The sequence below is a fragment of the Pituophis catenifer genome, unplaced genomic scaffold (assembly GCF_029215685.1).
Source record: "Pituophis catenifer annectens isolate HBS135680 unplaced genomic scaffold, rPitCat1.0.hap2 SCAF_5, whole genome shotgun sequence".
NCBI classification, from domain to species: Eukaryota; Metazoa; Chordata; class Lepidosauria; order Squamata; family Colubridae; genus Pituophis; species Pituophis catenifer.
In genome coordinates this window covers 58,838,140-58,857,228 of record NW_027256885.1, presented here as the reverse complement: position 1 = coordinate 58,857,228, position 19,089 = coordinate 58,838,140, and the positions used below count along the sequence as shown (strand labels likewise).

General features: G+C 46.9%; 1 protein-coding gene across 5 annotated transcripts in view; it reads right to left on the bottom strand.

The window, feature by feature from the left end:
• Positions 1 to 18,729, bottom strand: part of LOC139317411 (phosphatidylinositol 5-phosphate 4-kinase type-2 beta) — a 144,779-nt gene extending 126,050 nt beyond the window's left edge. The window contains exons 1-2 of one of the 5 annotated variants that reach the window (XM_070944458.1): positions 18,486 to 18,546; positions 9,070 to 9,234 (exon numbers count right to left, since the gene is read on the bottom strand). Coding sequence is in view for 3 of the 5 variants with exons in the window: in XM_070944457.1 (XP_070800558.1) it covers positions 7,746 to 7,940 (195 nt within the window). In the remaining 2 variants the exon portion in view is untranslated. The other 4 variants (XM_070944456.1, XM_070944459.1, XM_070944457.1 and 1 more) reach the window with 4 other exon arrangements.
• Positions 18,730 to 19,089: the final 360 nt, after the last annotated feature.

Genomic DNA, 19,089 nt, shown 5'->3' with positions numbered 1-19,089 from the left:
GATTTAAATGTTATACTTGCAAGAAGTAAAGCAGAAAAAATACATTGGTAAAAGTAAAAAAGACAAAGGATTAGAAGATTGTTTGAGTAAAGATTTGAAGTAAAAAAGGGAACAAGATGAAATATATTGTTAATAATTAAAAGGAGAAGGGATCGGGGCTGCCTGGACTCCACAGTGGAAAATATTAAATTGAAAATGAATACAGCAATAGAGAGAGATGAAGGAGAAGAGAGGTGGAAGGGAGGAAGAAGGAGAGAGAGGGATGGAAGAGTAGGGAGGAAGGAAGGGAAGGGAAATTAGAGTAGGAGAGAAGGTAAGACGGGAGGGGAAGAGACAAGGAGAAGGAGAAGGGAAGGGGAAGTAGAGAAGAAGAGGATGGGGAAAGAAAGTAGGAAGGGATAGGGAAGAGGAAGAGGGTAGGTTTGAGGAGAAAGATTGCTGCATAATAAAAAAAGATGAAGTGGAAGAAAGGCAACGCCAAACAAACAAATATAAATATATTAAGATAAAGAATGACCTGTTTAAGAATAAAAGAGAATAAATATGAATAAACAGTAAAGTTAGAATTTAGGAACAAATGAAGATGGTGTTTATGTATGCAAGTATAGAAATATTGAGATATGTTTTTTTAAAAAAGGGGGGGAAGACGATTTTGGCAAGAATTATAATTGAGTAAAATATATTTGAATTTGACTAATTGTATAAGATAAGAAACGGCCAACACTCTGTTCAAAAAAAAAAAAAAAGATGTGGGTGAATGTGGGAGAGGAGAAAAAAACAATAAAATTTGTTTTAAAAAAAGAAAATAAAATAAACTTAAGCTAAGAAACTGGATGTAAATTTAAAAGAATTTCCAGAGTAAGATGCACACAACATGTGGTAAAACAATCCCATGAGCCTTAGACTACCATCTCTATCCTATGAAGAAAATATTATTTAGGACAAGTAAGGTATTATATAAGAGCCAGTTTAGTGTATAGTAATAATTAAGGCACAAGACTAGAAACTGGGAGGCCATGACTTCTAGTCCTGGGCATGAAGCCTACTGGGTGACTTTGGGCCAGTCACTCTCTCTTAGTCATAGGAAGGAGGCTAGGGCAAACCACTAATGAAAATCTTGCTTAAAAAGCTGCAGCAACTAGTCCAAGCAGTAAGGATGATGACCTTGATGGAAATATGCAAGATACGTTACATGGCCAAAGGGGAAGAGGGAAAACATTTTTGAAGCCCAAAGAAAGGAAATAATATTCAGAAGTGGATCAGGCAGAGGCCTCTCTGATTCAACGGAGTATTGGGGGGGAAATAGAGCACAAATGCTTAGAACTCTACTGCACTTTCCAGAAATTATAAATAAATATAACAGATAAATAACAAAATAACAAGGTTGGAAAGGACCTTGGAGGTCTCCTAGTCCAACCCCCTGCTTGGCCAGGAAACCCTATGCCACAGGTGTCAAACTCAATCGCATCATGTGACATCACATGACGTATCACATTTTTTGCCTTTGCGGAGCCGGGGTGGGCGTGGCCTGCATGTGATGCATCCGGCCCTCAGGCCGCCAGTTTGACACCCCTGCCCTATACCATTTCAGACAAATGGTTGTCCAATTATGATCTAGAGGTGGGAAGGATTCTGCCTAAGACTGAAGATGTTTGTTTGAACTTCACCTGTTATAATGTTGCTGGGGGGATTATGGGGATTTCAGGCCAATCTTTCAGGAGGGTAACCAAGTTGGGAAAAACAAAGGCATAACTAACTTGGGAACATGCTGAAGGAACTTGTGGAATGGTATTCTGCCTGTTACCTTATTTCAGGGATTGAACAAAAAGCAGGACTTCTAGAAAGTTAAGAAAATAGATTTCACCAATTTCAAGGAGCACTAAAGTTATCTCTTTACATACAGGGTAATATTGCCATGTTTACCTCATAGAATGGAGATGACTCTGGCACCAATATTAGTTATTTTTAGCATCAGGAGGAAAACAAATTTTCCATCAGATGAAATCATCTAGTATTAAAACAAGATGATGAATGTCAAATGTATTTAACTCTAATTGCCAGGCATTTTTACTTAATAGTATTCATTGTTACTGCAATCAACCATAAAGGGGATTTTTTTCACAATGTAGTATATAAGAAAACACCTAAATAATGTGACTTGTAGATGAAGAAGACACTTTGTTCATATAAATCATACATCCTGCAAATATTCACTAGTGACTTGTGAATATTTAAATTTACTGCAATTGCATGAGCCATGTTTAAGCATGCAGTATTAAACATGCATGCATGTTTAAGCATGCAGTAGCCTGGCAGCCACTTCTGATGTTCCTTTGATGTATGATATGACTTGCTTCCATGTTGCGTTTGGCTCTTTATATCCACATTGAGGAAGGGGAGTTCGTCTTTCTCTTCTTCGCACATGAAGCTGATGCCAGTGAACACATTGTTGAGTAGGTGGTGTGTCTCCTCTAGTTTGGAGCATTTGAGGACAAAGTGGTGAAGTCTTTTTCATAGTGCAATTGCTAGTTTGTACTACCTGGAGCGCCGACCTACAAACTAGCAAAAGCGCTACGAAAAAGACTTCACCACCTTGTCAATAACTCAGCTCATTCCATAAACTTGCCTGAACAATACCTTCAATTAATCAAAAAGACGAACGTGGATACAAAGAGACAGAAAAACGATGAACTGACAACCTGTGTATACCGAAAATCCATGCACACAAACCAAATTTTTAACTTCGCAAGTAATCACCCCACAGCACACAAAAGGAGTGTTGTGGCTCCGTTACCTGAGCCTGTGTTATCGGCAGGAGAGGACTCAGAGAGTGAAGGAGAGGAGTTGGCAAGGCCTCCCTCTCCAGGACCCTCCTCTCTGGCAATGCCTCCGGTGTCCTCCGAAGGGCAAGAGATAGGGCCGGGGCCAAGCACTTCCACGCAGCCACAGGTGGACAGTAATGATGATGATGATGAGTCTTGGCTGGACCCTCGCCAGCGTCGCAGAGATAAGCACGTGCAGGAGAGGAAGAGGCGTGCCAGGGATTAGGCTGAGTCACTGGACCACACCCCACAGGGTATAAAAGAGGGTGTGGTGGCCGGTTCAGCTCTGTGACAAGCAAAAAACGGATATCGGACGACCTTCTTTGTATTTACTGGACTTTGTTGATTATTGTGTATTGGCTTTGTTCCCGGACGAAGGGAGAAACTCCCCCCTCGTGAGTAAAGAATACCTGGCAGCCAGCCACTGGGTTGCTGCCAATTCTGATACTGGATAAACTGTTGTCGGCTGAGTTCTTTAACTGTTGCCTGTCTGTGGGGGTGCGTGTGTGAGACAGGGACAGAACAAGGAGCTGTGTCCAGACCTACTTTAAGAGAGCCAAAACATGCTGCAGCACCAAATCCCTAAGAGAAGCAGAGGAGAAACACCTTTTCAATACTTTCCTACGTAACAGCTACCCTAAGAAATTTATACTGCAATGCATATCATCCAAACACCAAAAAACCACACAGCCAAATGCAACACAGAAGCAAGTCCTACCATACATCAAAGGAACATCAGAAGTGGCTGCCAGGCTACTGGGAGAGTGCGGCCGCCGGAGTTTTGGATCGTGTCGTGCCTTTGCGGCCTCTGACCCGATGCCGATCTCAATTGGCTCCTTGGTTCTCTGAGGAGCTGAGAGAGATGAAGCGTCGGAAAAGACGCCTAGAGAGCATTTGGAGGACTAGTCATTCTGATTCCGACCGGACACAGGTGAGGTCTTATATCAAGACCTACCTAGTGGCGATAAAAGCGGCAAAATCTAACCATTTTTCCGCTCTTATCGCATCTGCAGAGAACCGCCCAGCCGCCCTGTTTAGGGTGACCCACTCCCTTCTTCGGGGGGGAGTGCGGGAGGATCCCTTGCAGGGTCGAGCTGAGGATTTTGTGCAATTCCTGCACGATAAAGTCGCTCGGATTCGGGAAGGCTTGGACTCCGACTGGGTGAGTCCGGGGGAGGAGACGAGGGTAGGTCTTGAGAATATTATCTGGGAGGAGTTTGATCCTGTGGCTCCCGAGGATGTGGACAGGGTTCTGGGTAGGATTAGTGCCGCCACATGTTTATTGGACCCGTGTCCCTCCTGGTTGGTACTGGCCTCCCGGGAAGTTACACGAGGCTGGCTCCAGGGGATTATAACTGCTTCTCTGAGTGAGGGTGCCTTTCCCGCCGCCTTGAAAGAGGCGGTGGTGAGGCCCCTCCTCAAGAAGCCTTCCCTGGACCCGGCTGAATTAGTTAACTATCGTCCGGTCTCCAACCTTCGTTTTGTGGCGAAGGTTGTTGAGAGTGTGGTGGCACGACAACTGCCCAGGCACCTGGATGAAGCTATCTATCTAGACCCGTACCAGTCGGGCTTCAGGCAGGGGCACAGCACAGAAACGGCATTGGTCACGTTGGTGGATGATCTCTGGAGGGCTCGGGACAGGGGTTGCTCCTCTGTCCTAGTCCTATTAGATCTCTCAGCGGCTTTTGATACCATCGACCATGGTATCATGCTGCAGCGGTTGAAGGGGTTAGGAGTAGGGGGCACCGTTTTGCGGTGGTTCTCTTCCTTCCTCTCCGGCCGCTCGCAGTTCGTGTTGGCAGGGGGGCAGAGGTCGACCTCGAGGCATCTCGCATGGGGAGTGCCACAAGGGTCGGTCCTCTCGCCTCTTCTGTTCAACATTTATGTGAAGCCGCTGGGTGAGATCATCCGTGATTTTGGGGTGAAGTGTCACCTGTACGCTGATGATACTCAGCTGTACATCTCCACCCCAGACCACCCCAACGATGCCCTTGATGTGATGTCTCGCTGCCTGGAGGCCATGCGGGTCTGGATGGGGAGGAACAGGCTCAGACTCAACCCTTCCAAGACCGAGTGGCTGTGGCTACCGGCGTCCCGATATAGTCAGCTGGTGCCATCGCTGACTATTGGGGGTGAATCTTTGCCCCCCACAGAGAGGGCTCGCAATCTGGGTTTCCTCCTGGACGCACGGCTGTCTTTAGAAGAGCATATGACGGCCGTGGCCAGGGGGGCCTTTTATCAGGTTCGCCTGATCCGCCAGTTGCAGCCCTTTCTGGACCGGGACGCCTTGCGCACGGTCACTCATGCCCTTGTCACCTCCCGGCTGGACTATTGTAATGCTCTCTACATGGGGCTCCCCTTGAAGAGCACTCGGAGGCTCCAGCTGGTCCAGAATGCGGCCGCGCGGGTGGTTATGGGCGCACCTCGTTGTGCCCGCGTGACACCTCTCCTGCGCGAGCTGCACTGGCTCCCAGTGGTCTTCCGGGTGCGATTCAAGGTGTTGGTTACCACCTTTAAAGCGCTCCATGGCACAGGACCCGGGTACCTTCGAGACCGTCTTCTGCCACCAATAGCCTCCCACCGACCAGTCCGTTCCCACAGAGAGGGTCTCCTCAGGGTGCCATCAGCCAAGTTATGTTGGCTGGCGACACCCAGGGAGAGGTCCTTCTCTGTGGGAGCCCCAACCCTGTGGAATGAACTGCCCCCGGAAATACGTAAGATCTCCGACCTCCGGGTGTTCCGCTGCGCACTGAAGACCCTGTTGTTCCGCCAGGCAGGGCTGTCAATATAATAATTTTAAATTGGGGTATTTTAATTTTTGGGGTTTTAAATTGGCCAAATCTATTTAATTATTTTAATTTTTAATTATTGTTGTGTCTTGTGTTTTTAAATTGGCTGTACACCGCCCTGAGTCCTTCGGGAGAAGGGCGGTATAGAAATTATTATTATTATTATTATTATTATTATTATTATTATTATTACTGCAAACCCTGGGAATAACAATAGCCCACAAACCCAATTTCACACTCAGACAAGAATTAACAAAGATCAAAGACAGAACACCGAAAGAAGACAGCACCAACGTAATATACAAAATCAATTGCAACAATTGTAACCAGTTCAATGTTGGACAAACAGGACAATTGAAAACCAGAATTCATGAACACCAGCTGGCAGTTAAGCGGCATGACCAGAAGTCCCTGCTCTTGAGCCATGTCGACAATGAACAACACCGGTTCAACTGGGACGAAGCCAGAATCATTGGCCACGCCAAAACCCGTTATGCACATGAATTCATTGAACCCTGGCATTCTACAAACAGATCCATCAACAAACACATTGACTTAGAACCAGCATATGAACCTATAAGAAACTGGAACATCCAAACAACCAATCTGCAACGGAACCAACCACCTCACCAGTTGAATTTTGTGCCACGCAAACAACCAGCCACACGACCAACTGACCACACCACCACAGAGGACCTATATAAGCAGAAGGAAAACCGAACAAAACACTTAACCCGAAGTTCCACTGAAAATGTTACCTAGTCTGGTAACGACTACCCTTTGGAACAATCTACCCCCAGAGATATGAGTGATCTCCGACCTCCGGACTTTTCGTCGGGCCCTAAAAACTCATCTCTTTCAGTTAGCCGGTCTCTCTTGATTTTATGATTTTATGGTTGATTTTAAATTTTGATATGGATTTTAAATTGATAAATTTTAAACTATGGGCCAAATTTAATTATTTTAAATATATTTTTAATCGTACTTTATGTATAAATGTTTTATTTTGGCTGTTCACCGCCCTGAGTCCGAAAGGAGAAGGGCGGTATAGAAATTTGAATAATAAATAATAAATAAATAAACGAAATGTCCAGGAGCTAAACAGCAAGCTCGGAAAACGAACTGCTGCCAAAACACCCCCCATAGCTTTCTGGTTCATTCTGAAAACTAAGGTTGTACAGCAATCCTGATCTGAAGGGAAAAGGGAACTCATCAGAAAGCACACACCTATCAGGACCTCATTAAATCAAGTCCAGGAAACACACAGCTTCTTTAAGGAGGTGCCAATAGATATTATACGCACACCTGCACACTTCAATCCCCTTGTCCCTTTCAAACCTGGATCACTGCACTGCCCTATTGAAAATAATTTATTGCTGTTTATCATTACTACCTACATGTGTGAAAAGATATTAAAGAACCTCCACCTTCTGTAGAGGAAGACTTTGAAATTCATTTAACACAAAACTGTTACCCCTTTGTAATTAATTTAGAAATCTTTACATGCTTTCCCTTTATTTAAAAAATATACATTTCTCTACCATTTTCCAATATGTGTTTTCATGCAAGATATGGATTCTAGTATGTTATCAAAATAAGGATGTTTACTTTGGATCTAATGATCAACACAAGAGATGACTTACAACCACAATTGAGCCCCAAACCTCTGTTGCTAAGCCAGGCAGTTAATTAAGTTTTGCCCCATTTGACGACCTTTTCTGCCAGTTAAGTGAATCACTGTCAAGTTAGCAACAGGGTTGTTAAGTGAATCTGGCTTCCCCATTGACTTAGCTTGTCAGAGGGTTGCAAATATGACCCCAGGACACTGCAACTGTCATAAACATGAACCTGTTGCCAAGTATCTGAATTTTGATCACATGACCATGGGGATGCTGCAATGGTCGTAAGTGCGAAAAATGGTCATGTCACTTTTTCATTGCTGTTGTAACTTTGGTCACTAAAAGGTTGTAAGTCGAGGACTACCTGTATAATACCTGCAAGTAGAAACAAATATTCAATGGCAGGATGTGCCTCTCTAGTCAAGAGGGCTGGGTAATGTATTTGGTCCCCATTGCCATGCACACATAAATTCAAAGAGGTAGGAGTTGCCTGCTTTTGTGCATTTCTCGCTCACCGTGTGGTTGACTCCCCACATAAGGACACTCAGGAGCGGTTCAGAGGCTCGAAAGAGTTTCACTTTCTGGCAGACAAAATGCTTCTTCTTCATCTTGGTATTGGAAGCTCTGAGCGCCGCACCTATAGCTGAGCCAGTGTTCGCAGCCACTGTGCCTCCAGTACAGTTTGAGGCCATGGCAGAGAGATGGTCCATGGGACTGTATGAACAAATATTGGCTTCCTAACAGCAGTGTTTTTTCATGATTCTCCTTGGGCCCCTCCAACCTGAACAATTGTTGTCTCTCAAACAGTCATGTCAAAATGCCCTCCAAGAAAAGGCCCAGCCTTCTGCTCCTTCAGCACTCAGCCACTCTCCCACCACATTCCTGAAGATGGAACCTGTACCAGCTCAAAATGGCACCACTTACTTCATGGGCTTGTTAGACTTGGTACCTCCTTGCATGATACCACTAGAACGAGCCTCTCATTGATGCCACCATAGGTTCATCCCTTTCTAACTTGAAGTGGTGCTTCCTGTCTTCTTCTGACCTTTAGAATACAGTGGGCCGCTAAGGCACCGCTTCTATTTTCTGCTCAACCGCAGTGGATTGCATTCAAATCTGCGATACTTCTATAATTGTTCCCATCGCTCCCCCCAAATGGTACCATCCAGCCCTCCCTTTTCTACCTAGCCCGGTCCTATTGCAATTAAGTCAACCGTACCCACCCACCCCTTAAAAAGCGCTCACAATCGTACAACCTTCTCCCGTCGTTCTTCTGTTCCCTCTCCCCTCCCCACCTAGCTCAGCGGAATCATCTAAATACGGAGATACATACAGGTATACATGCACACGCACCAATCACAACAGTACCACCCACACAGCGCACACCCTTCCCCTCTGTACAGGGAAGAGTTCCGTTCACTACACCACCACTCACCCTTCACGAAGTTAACCCGAGCCCCACCCACTGTCAGTTACCCAATAGTAACGTCTACCTCCCTCCCCAAGTGAGCCTAACCTCACCCCCGCTTATAATAACGTTTGGTTAGTTTCATCTGCTATGAATATATCACCCCACCACGCCTTCCCCCCACGCTTCCGTCTCCGTGGTTTGCTCCACCGTGGAACAAGCTGTGTGATCGAGTCCTGCGCAAAGGAGGCATCAAGATGGCGACAAGAAAAGGGAGGGGCGGAGCGTTCCATTTGTTTGAGAAATTGAAGGAGAAAAGTACTGTAGTAAACGTTCATTTAAAGAGTCAAAGGATTACGTTGTGACGAAACAATGTGGTTTGGATTAAAGGAAGATGCAGCTAGCAATTCCAGCAACTTTTTCTTTATTACCTTTCTTGGAAGGATAGTTCGTTCCGAAGAAAAAGTGTATCAGATAGGTTCCCAATAACCAATCAGCAACGGAGCATCTGAAGTTATGAATGGGAAATTATGGCTTTATGTCACAGAAGCGTTCTATTTTAGAGACAGCGCCGCCTCTGGTGGGAGTACCGGTTGCTACAAGAATAAGTGAAAAATTACTTTTGGTTTTGTGCAGAACACCTAATAGTTTAATTGCTGGTCGCTTTCTTCAGCACTTTGCCGGTTTAGAGAAAAGAACTGCCTAACGTAAGTTGGTTGTGTAGGAAGTTAGCACCCACCCCTTTCCTGGAAGAGTGAAATATTTTAGGAAATATGAAAAAGGCAGAATATTATATTTCCCTGGATGAGAAATATGAGAAGCATATTTTACAGACAAAGCAGCTCCCACCTTCCTGCCCCCCACTCTTTGTCAATGGGCCATTAAGGCCTGGGCCAGTCTATTCTACATAACAAAGATCTGCCTCCTTCAGGCAGAGCCATAGTAGGAATTGCCAAAGATAGGATTAGCCCTCTACACAATAGCAGCAGAAACTCACCACATGTGACCTGGGAAGCACATGTGACCATCAGCCAGCAAGGCCCCCACCCCCTGGGAGTCTGACAACCAATCAGGATACTCTTTCGGGGCCCCAAGAAATGCAGAGCCAGAGAGAGCATAAAAACCCGAGGATTTACTGTATCGGCCCCTTTTCTGTTCAGGAACTCAAGCCATGTGATCCTGTCCACCATTAAACCATCTTTCCAAGCAGTCTCCATGTTTCCAGTGTCTGTTTTCCCCACTTGGAGCAGAACCTAGAAGGATGTTTCTTCCAACAGTTGGATACATGCATTTATGGTCTTTTATTTTAGACTAGCTGTACCCGGCCACACGTTGCTGTGGCCCAGTCTGGTGCTTCCGCTGGGCTAAAAGAGCGAGGCTGAAATTCCAAACTCTCCACGAACATTTGGTGGGCGTGGCCAACTCGACATCACTCACTTTCATCAGTCACATGACAGCCACGCCTACCCAGCTGGTGATTAGGGCAGAGAACCGGTTGCTAAAAAACAATGGGAACCACAAAATCCTCCCTCTTTGTCTCCCCCCTCTCTTTCTATGTCTCTCTCTCTCCCCCGTCTGTATCTCTCTATATCTCTCTCTCCCCCTTTCTCTGTATCTCTATGTCTCTCTCCCACCCACTCTGTATCTCTCTCTGTCTCCCACCCTCTCTGTATCTCTCTCTGTCTCTCTCTCTCCCCCCCTCTGTATCTCTCTATGTCTCTCTCTCTCCCATCCTCTCTCCCCCCCCCCCCCGTCTCTCTGTATTTCTCTATGTCTGTCTCTCCCTCTCTCTCTGTTTATCTCTGTCTCTGGCCCATCCTCTTCTGCATCCCCCGCCATCGCCCTTATCTTTTCAGGCCAGGCCTTCGCAGCTCTCTGCACCAGAGCAGAAACTAAGGGGCCCCCTCTGTCCTCCCTACTCAGATGTTCTCTGGGGGCTCGACGGGGAGACCCATAGCAGGGAAGGGAAGGGAGGGAGGGAGGGGGTGCGGTGGGGGTTCAAGGCTGGTTTGGGGCTTCCCACCCGAAGGAAGAAAGCGGCAAAGCCAGGAGCCACGCACACCCTGCTGGACCCCTGCTGCGCAGTTCTCCTCCCCCGCCTGCCAAGGGCAGGGGAATGATTAAATCCCCCACTCTTCCAGGCGAAACAAAGGAGGGCTGGCCATCCTCCCTCCTGCCTGTTTCCGCCCCCCGAAGCCTCCCCGGAGCCCCTTTTCTGCCAGAGGCTGAAATTTTTGTGTAGGCCCACCTGGGAATCAAAGGCGGCGCTGGTCAAAGGTGACCCCGAGGCTCCAGTTGGCTCCATCTCCCGCTCACCGACCGGATTCGCATAGTGCCGGTTAGCGGCTGGTCTTTCTGACCTCGGGGCCCGTGGTAGCACTGGGCCAGGCGCGGTTCAGGCCAGGCGAGGGACGGAGGGTTCCCGCTCGGCGGACCCAGGCAGCCTCGTTGCCAGGTGTTCTTTGGAGGGAGCCCCAAGAGCGGCTGGCAAGGGGGATGGGCAGCAGTGGCGGGCAACGCTAGTTTGCGGGGTGGGCGGGGGAGGGGGAGGTCAGAGCCAGGCTCGGGTGGGCCCTGCCCAGCCCTAGAAATGCCGGCTGCAAGGGCTTCCCGGCGGGGAGCCGGCTGCCTACCTGCCCAGCCTGGTGGCAGGATATGGCCCTTGGGCGTCTCTGCCTTCCAAATGCGCAGTTTCTTGGAAGCAATATGGAGAGTCTAAATATAAGGAGCAGAAATCTGTTGAGCGTAATCAGGGCTGGGAGGCTGCCATGTTGGTTTTACGTCCAGCAGATGGTGCTGTTTTTCAATGTTTGTCAATGTCTTTCAATGTTTTCCAATGTTTTTCATGTTTTTACCTGTCACAGGTGTGACATGTATATAATATAGGTATATAGAAACACGTCCATAGTCGAATGCAACGTTGTGTCAAAATTTGAAAGTAATCGGTGAAGAACTTTCGGAGATGTGCGGTTATGTACAAACGGACATTTACATTTTTATTTATATAGATGGAAAGCATGTGTGTCTTTCTGTTTCGTTCTATTCTGACTTCCAGTCCATATAACCCAAAAATGCAAGAAAATATACTGTACCGCAAGACCAAGTTGATTACCTTGCCAACTGTAACTCCCACAATTTACATTTATAATTATGGGAGAAAAAATGACTTTCTTGACAGACTCAAGTGGGGTAGGAGCCTTAGGTCTCCTAAACAGGATTTGAAATTAAATTGCCCCCTTACATTGCAGGAACCGCTTCCGGCAATGGAACTAGATAGAAGTTTCTTCCCCCTCCTCAAACTTCTACTTTATGTGACTTTAAGCTCAAACTGAGGAGAAGGTAAAGGGGGTATAAAGGAATCCATCTTTCACCCTAACTAGAAACAAAGTTGAACATAGTGTCGGAAGTTTAGCACCCACCCCTCTCCTAGGAAAATGAGATATTTTAGGAAATATTAAAAGGGCAGAATATTTCCCCTAAAAGGGAGGCAGAAACTCACCCACCCACCCTTTGTCAATGGGCCATTAAGGCCTGTGCCAGTCTATTCTATATAACAAAGATCTACCTCCTTCAGGAAGAGCCGTAATAGGAATCCCAAAGCCCTTTAATTACATCATCACCCAGCAAGAGTAAACCAAACTTGGGACTCAAAAACACAACCTACAAAGTTACCCCTGCATGGCCCCATGGGAGTCTGACAACCAATCATGAACCCAGAAGAGCAGCTGGCAACGGAACCCAGAAGAGCAGCTGGCAACGGCATGCGTGCCCACAGAGAGGGCTCTGCGTGCCACTTCTGACACACGTGCCATAGGTTCGCCATCACAGTCCTAGGAGAAGGGTAGGGGCTAACTTCCTACACTAAAGAAGCAAAAGTTGAAATCTACGAAGCAAGATAGAAAGAGTATTGATGTTGTGGGAAGCCCCCTCCCCCCTGGAAGAATGAAATATTTTGGGAAATATTAAAAAGGCAGAATATTATATTTCCCCAAAGGGAGAGATAGAGAAACATACTCTTAAAGACAGAAAGCAGACTCAGTCTTTCTAAATAGCTTGGAACTGAACCAGATGGATTTTCCTTCCAACAATGTTTTTCAACTTTGGTGTTGGAAAAGACTCCTGAGAATAACCATAGACAGCCAAGAAAAGAAACAAGTAGCTAATTGAACAAATCAACTCATAGTTCTCACTTGAGGCACAAATGACCAGGCTCAAATTATCCTACTTTCAGATACATTATGCAAAGACCTAGCTCTCTGGAGAAGGCTCTAATTCTGGGAAAGATGGAAGAAAAGAGAAGATGAAGTCCAGCAGGAAGGTGGATGGATTTGTTACAGTGGTGATGGCTACACCATTAAGCTATCCAGGTTCCTTAGCCTCAATTATTATGAATTGTAATAATATGCAATTATTGTAATATGCAGTTATTATTATTACATAAAGCCAAGGTTATCCCCATGATATTATATGGAGCTGAAGTTTGGGGCTTAAAGCATATTGTCAGACCTGGAAGCCATCTTTTACATTTGGGCCTTCGGGCCTGCCACATTTTCTACTGTGGGAAAATGGGAGGGGGGATTGCATAGAGTATGGGTGTTATGTAGTCAAAATAACAGTCCTTTCTCAGAGAGTCAAGGACACCTTGCCCTGGCACCTGGAATTGGATGACTGGGATGTCAGCTCTGGCGGGCCAGCTGGCCCGGAGCTGCCATTCAGAGGGAGCCGCGCGTCCAACATCCCGTACAGTCACCATCCCAACAAGCCCAGCCGAAACGTTGCCACGACATCAGGAGATGTAAGCTCTGTGGCCATGCCGAACCCCACCTGTGTCAGAAGCAACCGAAATCCGACCAGCCCAAGAAACACTGCCGAACTGCCAGGATGCCACGTGGCTGTCAAACAACTGAGGGGCGTGGCAATGACATCACCCAGGACCGTAGAGAGGGCCGAAAGAGGCCCAAAAGGCAGTGGGTGGGGGCTGGAGGAGGGGGAACCCAGCAGATTAGATAGGAGGTTTTGGCAAGCAGGCAAGCTGGGGGTGTAACTATTATGCTGGTTTAATGCCAAGAGCAATTACTCTGGGACACGTGGGAGGAAAGACACGTGTGATTGGGTGATGGGAGGGGTGGTGTTTATTGTATAAAAGGTGGCAGGAAGCATGGGCATGTAGCCCTAACAAAAGATTCAACAGAGATTGTCAGTACGTGCCAGGAAGTTAATAAAAGGCAGCAACAGACCAGGTTTGTGTCCTTTCTTTTGCATTCTGTTTGGAACTTGACATGGGAGGTATCTCCAATTTGGACAGTGTATTGATTGGACTATGTGATGGACATGTGGGTGCTGGGCAGGGACTTGAACTTTCACTTGGGTGGGAAAAACCTGGAAACTTTCAGAGTCGGGTTTTCCTAGATGTGCCAATTGTCAGGTTTCGAGGTCAGCTCAAATAAATTGCATTTCAAACAAAGTCTTTGATGAAAAACTCCCATTTATTAAGCACGACATTCTAACTCCAACTCCATTGCAGCCAACACTGACTTCCAGACCCAAAACCCTCCCTTTCCGTTCCCCACTCCTCTGCACTCATTGGCCATCTTCCAAGTCACTCTACCCCTAATCTACTGCTCCAGCTCAAAGGAATTTTCCCCCTCCCATCCCATCTCCTAGGGGATATTATCTCCAGGGAAAATAAGTAGGTGAAAAGTCAAACATCCCTTTCCAGACGCCTCCGCTTCTCCTTCTTATGTCAGCACTAGAGTAAATGCAGCTTGAAGTGCTGACACCAATATGATATCTCTAATAAAATGGAACTTTGAGGAAACTCAAGCCTCAAAGTATTTGTTCATTGGGGGTGTTACTTGGAACCCTGACATGTATATCATTTTTTTTATTACGTATAAAAATTCCATTTCTACATAAACTGTGTGTTGTCTGGGTACAAATAATTTTAGGAAATAGTCTTAAGGTTTACAATAATATTCATTACATTGGTATTAGTCATATAATAATAATATTTGCTTATCCATTTTAGCAAACCTTCCTTATAACATTAGTCCTCGTATATTTCCATGTTTCTAACTTCTGTTTTTATTGGCTAACCTTTGATAAAATGAGCCCCATGTTAAAAAGTATTCAGTTCTTCCTTTTCCTTAATTTTTAGTGTTAATCTATCCATTTCTGCACATTCTAATATTTTTTTAATTACCGTACATTTTCATCTGTAGGGATCTCTTCACTTTTCCACTGTCATGCAAATACAATTCTAGCTGCAGTTAAAACGTGTAAAATCAAATATGTATTCCCCTTGTTATACTTTTTCGGTAAGATGCCCAACAAAAATATTTGTGGTTTTAAATCTATATGTTGCTTTATTATTTTTAAAACATGTATCTGTTTGAAGAAATGTCCATCTGGGTTCAATTCCAAGTGGGGAGAAAGACACTGGAAACATATCTTGGAAAGCTGGTTTAATGGAGCACATGGTCCTGGTGCAGTTGGACACATGGAGTGAAGAGTGAGTGCTTGTCAGGTTCCAAACAGAAGGAAATAAAAGGAGACAAACCTGGATGGCTGCTACCTTAGTTTAATCACTTCTTGGCACTCACTGACAATCGCAGATGAAAATCTTGTTAGGGCTATTGCCCTGTGCCTCCCGCCACCATTTATTCATTAGTTATCACCACCCACCCAATCACGCACTCTGCTCCCTCCCATGTGACCTGGAAGTGGGCTAATGTTTAATTCTTGAGGATTTACAACCAACATCTAAACAGTTAATCCACTTGTTATTTCCGGCTGGCCATGATGATGTCATCCCCCAGCTATTCCTTCCCGTTGATCCTATCAGTCCCTGGGAGGCTCGACGCAGGATGAAGCAGATGCTGGGCTGAAATGAGGTTTGTGCGCTCCTCCCCCCATGAATGGCAGCTCCATGCCGACAGCGTGCTGGAGCTGACAGTGTTATTTATACCCTTTCTTGGGCCTTGCCCTAGAGCTTCCTGTTCCTGTGCAAGTAATGTATCCTATTGGTTGCTGTAGGGGTCATGTGCAAATCCTAGGAGTTTGTCTGAGATAAGCCTGATTGAACTGTGCTTGGTGATGTAATATCCCCAGGTGCCTGGAAAGATGGTTTAATGGTGGCTCAGCAGACTATTAGCATTGTGATTAACACCAGCTGTCTGCAATTACTGTAAGTTCGAATCTCACCAGGCTCAAGGTTGACTCAGCCTTCCATCCTTTCTAAGGTAGGTAAATTGAGGACCCAGTTTGTGGGGGCAATAAGCTGACTTTGTATATATATACAAAAGTATGAAGGCTATTGCTTAACGCATTGTAAGCCGCCCTGAGTCTCCGGAGAAGGGCGGCATATAAATCAAATTTAAAAAAAAATGGTGGACAGGACCACATGGGGTTTTTTTGGTCCTGGGCAAAATGAGCACATGGAAGAGAGAGAGATATGTATTTATACCCTCTCTTGGGCCCAGCCTTAGAGCTTCCTGTTCCTGTGTAAGGGCAGGTATTCTGATTGGTTGTCAGACTCCCATGGGTCCATGCAGGGGTAACTTTGTAGGTTGTCTTGAGTCCCAGGCTTGGTTGAATCTTGCTGGGTGATGATGTAATGAAGAGGGTTTTGGGCAATTCCTATTATGGCTGAGGGCTAATCCTACCTTTTTGGGATCTTGGATGAGGGTATTTGCTTAAGAATAGACGTAGCCATATCTTTATCTCTTAAGTGCTGACATCTGCTGTGGACTATTGAGGAGGGTGGGGGCTATCAAGAGTGAGTCTGCTTCCTGCCTTAAAAAAAACGTGGTTCTCCATTTCTCATCCAGGGAAATATAATATTCTGCCTTTTTAATATTTCCTAGAATATTTCATTCTTCTAGGAGAGGGGTGGGTGCTAACTTCCTACATATCAGTATTGAGAAGTATTGATTCTCACTGATGCTGAGAAGTATCTTGAGTGTGGATAAAAGGATTTAAGCTGCTGCAATCAGAGTTGAATTGCGAACGTGTCAGAGTTTGTTGCAGAAATTAAATCCAGAAAGCACACACAGGCAGATTGATGCAGCAGGATTCATTAGCTTCTTATTATACATAACAATACATGAAGTAAATTTACAATACCAATAGCAGATATCTTCCAACGTAGCAGTTACAAGCAAAACACACAGGATAGAACAGTTAGTTTCATTTCAGCAGAGCATACTGGTTTCAGTTTCTCTGCACAGACTCAGAAGCTGCAGACTAAGACATGCCCTGGCTCCAGTCTGTCTCAGCTCCATTCAGTCCCCATTGCCTGATCTATTCCAGTCCATGAATATTCATACTCTGACACTCCTCCCTTCATGACTGGAATAGAAATAAATCCAATTGACTTAATATTCTTCAGATACTTGTATTTGAAGACCCAAATTCATTTTCTGTTAGGTGTTTTGTGCCAGCCATGGCAGTCTCTTCAAAGGCCACCAGATGGGGGCAAAGAGGCACCTTTGATCCCACTGGTGGGTCAAGGGGCTCCAGCCCCTGCAGCCCCATTGGGGAAAGTTAATGGCCCTCCGGCCCCCTCACACACCTTGTAAGGGAGGGGCCAGGAGCCCCTATAAGAACCCCTGCACAGGGGCTGCTCCCTGCCTTTTGCTTTTTCCTTTTACCCTTTTCCCTTTTCCCCTGCTCTTGTTCTACCTTCCTATGGGACTGATCCATGGGCTCAATCCAGGCATGGATGCCTCCATGCCTGGGAACTTATTTTACTCTACTTTTACTTCTAAATAAAGACTTAATTTGATTGCATCCTTGCGTGCTGACCTTTTCTTGGAAGTGCCCTCAATGAACCATCGTTCTTCATGAGATCCCTCACAAAGTGGTAGCAGAGGATGGTTTGAGGCAACGCTTCCAAGCCAGCAGAAGCAAGATGCCAGGAGGTTCCAGCAAGAACCCCCAAGAGATGGATGGCAGGACTTCTCCGGTTATGACCAGGAGTCTCCAAGCAAGGTTGGCAGCCCTGCATCCAGTCCCTGATGCGAGCTTCAATCTAGAGGAGGGTACAGATGATCTCTATGCCCCCAGAGGACCCAGTGGAACGCAAGGGACCCCCTCGCACATTTCCTTGCAGCTGCAAGCCACAGAGGAAGGCATGGAAGACCAGCAGTCCACCCAGGACTGCCAGGACACCGGGGAGGAGGCCAGGGACCAGGCCACCCCCAGCGTAGACCAGCTCACTGGCAAGGAATGCAGAGAGCTGCTACGAACGCTCCTAGCAACCCGAGGGACGCCAGGAGCCCAGCCACGTGGGACACCATCTCAGGGGGCCTCTGGACACTGGGTAAGTCCTTCCCCAGTGCCCAGGAGGCTCCCCAACATGGCGACAGCCACCCTGGGGGACCCCAGGGACCCAGAGCTTTTGGCGGGAAAATTCCTGCCAAATCGCGACCTGCAACTTCCGGGGGCCAACCAGAAGCAACATGGCGGCCCCCAGGCCACCTACTCCAGCGAGGCTTGGTAGGCCTCAGCTAGGCCACGAGGCCCAGCAACGGATGGCAGCCAGCCAAAGCAGCATGCAAACTGCTCCCCCCCCCCACAGGCAAGCCTCGAAGTCTGCCCAGCCGCTCCTGCTGCAGCGGGCATCAGGGCTGCAATCCAAGTCCTGGTCGCAGCCCTGGAGGCCACGATGACCGTGGCCTCAACCTCGGGGGCAGCCAGCCTCCCTCAACAGCCCCAGGGGACCAGCAAGGGGGGGGGGTCCAGTCCAGAGCCCCCCAGCCAGGACCCAGGCCTCCAGAGAGCCCCAGAAGAACCCCTGGGGGCTCCAGCCTTCCCAACACCCCGACCGAGGCAACGGAGGACTCACCTGGATGACTTCAGGGGGCCTCCAGCTGAGCCTCCCACCTCCCAAGATGACTGCCTCCTCTGGAGTCTTCAGGGCCAGCGGTGGGCCTCTCCAGGCGATCTTCAGCATTTTCGGGCTTTTCCAGCCCCATCCTACAGCCTTCGCCCCCTGGTAAGTGTTCCAGTACCAGGGGGGCTTCCAGGAGACTCTTCAGAGCTCCACAGGCCTGGGCCCAGGCCTGGCTCTGAAGCACAGAGAGAGAGGTCCGCTCCCGTCGGCTCCTGGGCTGGAATGAGTTCTGAGCATGCTCAGTTGGCCCCATCTGAAAAGGAGAAAAATAATCAGAGAAAAATACCTACACCAGCCAGCAGAGGGATCCCTCTCCCATTTACTTCAATGGAACCTGAGAAGAGATACCAAAGACAGCAAAATACATCAGCATTTTCTGCCCCAACTGTGTCTGTTCTCCCAAATAACTTTGAAAAATTACATCTGGGAAGGGGAAATTTTAACATATGGAATAAAGAGATACAGGTATGTCTCTTAAAAGAGGGGACCCTAGAAATGGTTTTAGACCCCCCACCTTTCCCTTGGGGACCTCAAGAAGAGTGGTACCACAGGAGAG